This window comes from Spermophilus citellus, assembly GCF_964194105.1.
Source record: "Spermophilus citellus genome assembly, chromosome: 7".
In the NCBI taxonomy this organism is placed as follows: domain Eukaryota; kingdom Metazoa; phylum Chordata; class Mammalia; order Rodentia; family Sciuridae; genus Spermophilus; species Spermophilus citellus.
The window spans coordinates 39,127,251-39,135,055 of record NC_138188.1 but is presented as its reverse complement, the minus strand read 5'-3'; the positions used below and the strand labels follow the sequence as shown (position 1 = coordinate 39,135,055).

The 7,805-nt window shown below is 46.9% G+C and overlaps 1 protein-coding gene across 4 annotated transcripts in view; it reads left to right on the top strand.

The window, feature by feature from the left end:
- The first annotated feature begins 6,126 nt into the window (after window positions 1–6,126).
- GK5 (glycerol kinase 5) overlaps window positions 6,127–7,805 on the top strand; it is an 80,499-nt gene continuing 78,820 nt past the window's right edge. Inside the window, exon 1 of one of the 4 annotated variants that reach the window (XM_081301679.1) lies at window positions 6,127–6,454. In XM_081301679.1, coding sequence (XP_081157805.1) covers window positions 6,293–6,454 — 162 coding nt within the window. In that variant the 5' untranslated portion in view covers window positions 6,127–6,292. Of the gene's footprint in view, window positions 6,484–7,805 lie in introns of all 4 variants that reach the window. The other 3 variants (XM_081301678.1, XM_081301680.1, XM_081301681.1) reach the window with 3 other exon arrangements.

The window sequence follows — 7,805 nt, the reverse complement described above, 5'->3', positions numbered from 1 at the left end:
AGATGACCCCCAAGTAGTTTATGGTGGTTGATAACATGTTGGGAAACCATATAGTTCAGCACGTAGACCCCTCGTGGCCTAAACCAATCAGTTCAAACGAATCCCCCTCTTGTACTAACCAATCACCCCTACCCAACTGTTCCGCCAGTGAATGTGCTAATCAATGTTAAGAGTTGTTGTTTGACTTTCCCGCGGTGTGGAATGATTTGCTGTGTGATGTTGTAATGCATAGAGTATCCCCCCAAAACCTATAGAATCTCACTGAACAAAGGACCGGGTCTCACTCCCTGGGACCGCTGTGTTGGGAACGGTTAGAGTCCAGGCTCCAGCTTGCAATAAAGACTCTTGTGTAATTACATCAGATTTGGCTCCTGGAGGTCTATTGGGGTCCCATGAATCTGGCATAACAACCAAGCCCAGAATCTGAGCAGCAGCAGCCAGAACAGATAAAAGTGAAGGTCACCAGGTGATGGAGGTCACAGCAGCAGTTCCCTCTGACTCAAGAACTATAGACTGACCCGACCCACTAGCAGGGCATTTGGGAGCCTTGTGCCTGTGCCCTGTGGCCCACAAACCCCTTTCCCTAAGGACAGAGTGTTGCAGGGGACAGATGAGGCAGGACACCAAAGACAGCAGGAAACAGTTTTATTTGGCTGCAGCCAGGTTCAGTGGGCACAGCTTTCACTGTCATCAATTAATCCCCTGAACCTAGAGTTCAGGCAGTTTCAGAACTTTATACCCAGCATGTAAGGGGAGGGGCTCAGAAGTTCACAGTCTGCAGAAGTTCACACAAAAGCAGCTTTTTCTTTCACTGTTCTGGGCAAGTTAACCCTTCAAGGACAGTGCCTGAGAAGGAGAGAGCTTCTTTTCCCTTTCTTCCCTCGCCCTGCCAGCTGTTACCATGCAGCCCAATTAGTAACAACTTCTCTTATCTTTGAAATGTGAACATCTCTGTGAAGCTCAAGGCCAGAGACCTAGTTAAAAGAATCTGCTTTTCTGCACACTCTGCATTTACAGACACACTTCCCTTGAAAACCATTACAAATTGTTTTATATATATATATATATATATATATATATATATATATATATATATATATATATATATATGAGATAGTTCATAAAGGTTTGTTCAGCACCTGGAGTGCTGATCTCTTTCAGGCCCAGTGGCCAAATTTAATTATCAAAAGAGAATACAACAGGAAATAGGAAGCTTCTCTATATTGACCGTTTTTGATTGCTTTTTTGATAGCTTAACTACAATGAACTCTTTTGCTGATAGTCTTAAGATCAATTATGGTGAATATTTCTGGAGAAGGGAGGAGGGGGTGCCACTACAAGAGCAGGGCTAGAGGTGCGAGCAGGTTTTCTTTTATGCCTTATTTACTAGGGAGCACATAACAAGGTTTTTGCTAATTTGTTTGATTTATGAAGTAATTTCCTCTAGTCTGGGTTTTCTGTTATTGTTACTCCATCTTAAAATTTCCAGTTCTCTTTCTGATTTTGGGCTGACTCAAAGTCCTCTTCTATTTTCAGATGTTGAAGAACATCAGACCTGACAGTTTGAAGTTCCTGGTTCTCATTCCTTCTAATCTGTTTCAGAGAGAAAACAAATGGGCTTAATGGCAATGCAGGCTAGGAAAGATATCAGTGGAACAGAGGTGAGGAACAGCAGGGCTAGATCTTAGGAACTAGCCTGCTTGTAGAGGTGACCCCAAGGAGGGCAGCCGGTGCTCAGCACCAACATGCTCAGCTGTCCAGGACTGATACTCTCAGCTGGCATCAGAAACAACAAGGCTCAGAATGCTGAGTAGAAAGTACTGCCACCACACACCCACATGGGTGTCCAGAAGTAGTTCAGGTCTTAGGAAAGAAATAATTTCTAGGGACTAAATAAGGGGGGAGAACGATGATTCTGTGGGACAAGAGGCTTGTATAGTTTCAGGAGTCCATTAGCAAAATGAATAGAACAATATCTCACTTTTCAAATGCAACAAAGATTTTCAAGAGTTTTTTAGGGCTCTTGTCAGGGATGTGGCAGGGGACCATGAAGACGAGTAGCATGATGCTTAAGTTTCCTTAATTTTATTACCTCTACCCATAGTTTGGTTCAGACTAGGGCTCCAGACACAACCAAATCAGAAAACTGAGACATAAGCCCTTCTCCAGAACAGGCTAAAGAGAGAGAAGGTGGCTTGATGTTCATGTGGTTATGGAGGGCGACTAGCCCAGGCCTCTCATATAGGTTGGACAGTGTGCACTGGGACCACATGACAGCATGCACAGAGTAGCGTGGAGATTAGGAAGTGCCCTGGGTGTCTTGTGGCCAATCAGGCAGAGAATAGGGTCTGGTAAGGACTTAATATGGTAATTTATTTGCTTTTTCTTTCCCTTTTTTTTTTTTTTTTTTTTTTGGTACCAGGGATTGAACTCAAGGGCACTGAGCCACTGAGCCACATCTCCAGCTCTTTTTATTTTCAAACAGGGACTCATAAGGTTGCTTACAGCCTCGATAAATTGCTGAGGCTGGCTTTGAACTTGCAATCCTATTGCCTAAACCTCCTGAGTCTCTGGGGATTACAGGTGTGCACCACCATGCCCAGCTATTTATTTGCTTTTTCATTCAGTCACTGAATAGCTTCTATGCTTTGGAGGATGAGAAATGATTAAGGTCTGGTGCCTACCCTTAAGGATCTTAAGCGTAAAAGCAGTATTTGACACCTGACCATGATGCAACCCTGAGTCCCCAGAGGAAGTCACCTGGACCACAAAAGCCTTTGGAGGAGAGTAATGAGAATGCTGGGATGATGACGAGGCACCAGGGCATTAGTAGGAGCTTGCTGAAGACTAGAAGCACATGTTGTCCCTGCACATTTAGAAAGAAGCAGGCTGGGGCTGGGGCTGTGGCTCAAGCGGTAGCGCGCTCGCCTGGCATGCGTGTGGCCTGGGTTCGATCCTCAGCACCACATACCAACAAAGATGTTGTGTCCGCCGAGAACTAAAAAAAAAAGAAAGAAAAGAAAGAAGCAGGTTACCACTGTCCCTGCTTTGTTCTGTCTTGGTTTTAGCATTAATTTTTCCAGCTATAGTAAAACGGGGACAGTTAGCCACCCTAGGAGGGAGGAACACTGACTAGCTTCCCTGGAGGAACTAGGGCATCAAAGTTTCTGGGATCAGTGCCAAAACACCTTTCATTTATTTTTGGCATGTGATCTTCAACATACTTTCTGATCCAGCCTTGGGAACTCTAGCCAGGTTTCTTGAGCCTGTGGGAGGCTGGTGTCACCTGGGCCTGCCGTAAGAGCATAAGAAGCTAGAATAATGGGGAAAGAGGCTGGGAGAGTGATCAAGCCCAGAATCTGAGAATCGGCAGCCAAAACAGATGAAGGTTAAGAACATCAGGTGATGGAGGTCACAGTTCCCTCTGACTCAAAAACCATGGACTGACCTGACGCACTAGCTAAGGGCCTTTGGGAGCCTTTGAGCCAGTGCCCTGCATACTCCTTTCCCTAAGGACAAAGCAGGGTCAGAAGTGTAAGGCTGCAGAACAAAGAATAGGAAAGAAACAGTATCCCTTTGTTCCTCTAGGCCTCTTCTAGGCAACAGTCTGTTGGTTTAGGTAAATCTGCCTGGATTTTTATTGGGATCTTCACTTTAGTTTACCTCACACTCAGCATGTGAAATTACATGCAAAAATTTGTAAGAATCTTCTTGAGCTGAACACAGTGGCATACGTCTGTAATCCCAGCTGCTCAGGAGGCTAAGGCAGGAGCATTATAGGTTCAAAGCCAGTCTCAGCAAATTAGTGAGACCCTGTATCAAAAAATAAAAGGACTGGGGATATTGATCAGTGGAGGGGAAAAAAAAGAATCTTCTTGGGATGACAACATTCAGCAGGGTCTCAAAGTTGTTCAAGATCTGAAACACCTTTAAAAAAACTTGACTAAGGGACTGGGGCTGGGGCTTAGTAGTAGAGCACTTGCCTACCATGTGTGAGGCACTGGGTTTAAACCCCAGCACCACATTAAAAAAAAAAAAAATTAACTAAACAAGATAAAGCTTAAAAAAATGCCAGACCAAGTATTTTTAAGGTATCTATTTTCATATTCTATGATTCTTTAAAAATAATTGATTCAAATTTATAAATAGAATAATGAAGGAACAGTCAGGGTTCAAGAAAATATCATTCTGAGAAATATGCCAAATATTAACACTGAGAATTACAAAACAGTTTTCTTTGTTGTGGATGGGGAACTGTGGTGGGGTTTTGTGTCAACTTGACTAGGCTATTTGGGCAAACCATGTGTACCCGTTGGTTTGGTTCAAATACCAGACTAGAGATTGTTATAAAAGGTATTTTTAGATATGATTAACATCTAAATAAGCTGACTTTGAATAAGGTAGATTACCCTCCATAATGTGGGAGGGCCTCATCCATTAGTGAAAAACCTTAAAGGCAAAGACAAGTTTCCCAAAGAGGAAATTCTTTTTTTGCGGGGTGGGGGGGGGGGGTGGGGTACCAGGGATTGAACTCAGGGGCATTCAACCCTGAGCCACATCTCCCAGCCCAATTTTGTATTTTATTAGAGACAGGGTCTCACTGAGTTGCCTAGCATCTCTCAGATGTTGCTAAGGCTGGCTTTGAACTCACCATCCTCTTATCTCAGCCTCCCAGGCTGCTGAATTACAGGCATGCACCGCAGGTTAGCAATTCTCAAAACTGCCACAAAGCAATCTTGCTAGTTTCCAACCACTGTACAAAATTTCCAGAACTTGCCAGTGCCCAGTCATGTGCACCAATTCCTTCAAATCACTTCTCCTATTGGTTCTACTTTTCTGAAGAACTCTGACTAGTATAGGACTCCTTAGTCATTTATTTAAAATTACAGTGCTGGGAAGATCACATACAACCACTGAATAAAAAGTTAGCGCTGGTGAAGGCAGGCTATTTGGAACAAATGAGTACTTTTGTCCTGTGGCAGGGTATAAAGAAAAAAATAACACTCTGGGGTGTACGTTCAAGCTTCAATGTTATGGCTAAAAACCAGTTTGGTCAAACTGGCTGAAAGCAAATAGGTAAACAGGACCATTTGACCAAACCATGATTTGATCCAAAATCAACATGCATCCTTTTCTTTTTTGGCAGTTCTGCAGATCCAACCCAGGGCCTCTCCATTGAGCTACATCCCCATTCCTTCTAATTTTATTTTGAGACAGGGGCTAAGTTGCCCAGGCTGGCCTTGAACTTGCCATCCTCCTGCCTCAGCTTCTGGAGTCATTGGGATGCAGACATTGCAACCAGGATGTTATCACTTTTTAACTGATATGCCACTTTCCACTATTTAACGTTTTCACAAGAAGCACATATCCGCGTTACGCTGGCACTTTTACAGAAACATAACGAGCTTTTTCAGTTCTGGTTTTAGAGCGCTCTTGGCACTGGGGGATGCGAAGCGGGCGTTACCGCTCGGTAGGGATCTGCACCCTCTCCCAAGCCAGCGCGGTGGAGGCTGGTGAAGTTCGCGCAGACCTCAGTCTTGCTTCTTGCCAAGAGCGTGGAAGAGCCTAGACCCTATGAGCAAAGGTGAAGAGTTAAAAAAAAAAAAAAAAAAAAAGGAGGGGGTGCTTCGTGAGGCTTCTAGATTCCGCAAAACACCGAAGCAACATCCGCTGGGGTGGAGCGGGATGATAAAAAGCAGCCTCCCAGCTTCCTCCTTTCGCACCGGGTCTCATTGTGCCGTATTTCACCTCTGGAGGTATATACTGCGGTGCATCCTCGGGCAAACTCGACTCGCTTTTCCGGGGAGTTTTGGGGACTCCCCGAGTTTACTGATAAACACTTCCGGCCAAGTTTTAAATTTCCTTTCGCGTCACTTGATTTTTCTCCATAGTGATTCCTAAGATGTAACTAGGGTTGGAAGAAACCCAGGCGCTGCTGCCTCTGGGAGCGGGAGGCCGTAAGCGAAGTCATTAGAACCGACAGCAAAGTCCACGCCACCTCCGCCGGCGTCAGAGGCCACGGCGGGGCAGAGGAGACGAGCGCAGACTCCCGGCGCGCCCGTTCCCTCGCTCACCTCTACGCTGCCCCCGCGGCCGCCCGGCGCGCGGTCGTGACGTCACGGCGCATGGGCGGAGCCTCGGTGGGGCGGGGCGCCCGCGGTCTCGCGGAGGGGGCGGGGCGGGGCGGGGCGGGGGCGGCGGCCCGGCAGGGCGCGCTTAGTCCCCGAGGTGCCCACGTTTATAGCCCGCCCGCTGTGGAAGCCGCTGCGGCCGAGCGGCTAGCAGCGTCGCGATGTCGGGGCTGCCCACTAGCCCGGAGCAGCTGCGCCCAGAGCAGAGCGCGCTGGAGGCGTCGCGCGCTCGCTTCGTGCTGGGGCTGGACGTGGGCAGCTCTGTGATCCGCTGCCACGTCTATGACCGGACGGCGCGGGTCTGCGGCTCCAGCGCGCAGAAGGTGACAGGGGAGCGGGCGTCGGGGCGCAGGTGTGGGTCTCGCAGAACACGCGGGATCGATCCCGAGAGGCGAGCGGGCGGGTCCACCCCTCCCAGCCTGGACGCGGCCACCTGCCGCACGGCGGGCCCGGGGACCTGAGTGGCGCGCCCGGACGGCCACAGCGCGCATTCCCTCCGCCCGCGGGCTGCACCGCGGGCGCCCTTCCTGCCATGCTGAGTGCACCCGGCGGGTGTGTGAACCGCGCCGTTCGCGGGCTCTGTTTCCTGGAAGTCCCCTCTCCGGCCTTACCTGGGTGGGACTTGAGGTGATTCATTGTGTGGCACTGGGCAGGGTCCGCGTATCCAGCCAGAGGTGGTTTGTGATTTGCTTGCTTTTTCCTGTACTTCCTTGATAAACCTCCAATTCCGAGTTTATTTACATTAAACATTTTTAGGTCTTGACAGAACTTAATTTATTGACTGTTTTTCGGTTGTCATCTTTATTAACTACTCCTGAAAGTGCTGCTTCCTCCCATGAACAGCTGGTTTCCATGAATATTGGAGGAATTGAGCAACTTTGAAAGTTGTGTTGCCATTATTATTTTCTTTTCAACTTTGAGAATTCATAAAAACATCTTTTTCCTGGATTGAGAAACCTACCAAGTCATTGGTTGGCTGTTAGCAAAGCTTTGAACTATTGATTATTCTGTGCAGCAGCCAATAACTTGATATTCTTTTTTTTTTTTTTTTAAAGAGAGAGTGAGAGAGGAGAGAGAGAGAGAGAGAGAGAGAGAGAGAGAGAGAGAGAGTTTTTAATATTTATTTTTTAGTTCTCGGCGGACACAACATCTTTGTTGGTATGTGGTGCTGAGGATCGAACCCGGGCCGCACGCATGCCAGGCGAGCGCGCTACCGTTTGAGCCACATCCCCAGCCCTATTCTTTTTTTTTTTCTGAATACTTTTTTATTTGTAGATGGACACAATATCTTTATTTTATTTTTATGTAGTACCGGGGATCAAACCCAGTGCCTCACTCATGCCAGGCAAGCGCTGTACCACTGAGCCACAACTCTGGCTCAACAACTTGATATTCTTGTTCTCAATGCACCAGAAGTAATGTTTATTGGATATGGTTTTCTTATTTTCTCTTTTCAATACCTGCATCTTTTTGTGTTAGAAATGATATGGAGCGATTCGTTTCCTCAACCATTTCCAACGGTATGGGACTATTTCTTTTTCTCTGTGTCCACCTGTCTTCCCACTGTCTTTTTTATCCCAGCAGCTGCCCAGGAGCCAGTCTACCTAGGATGCAAGTAAGTAGAGAGGGCTTTGAGAATTCGTTTTGAGGAAACATCAGACTTTCATTCAGATT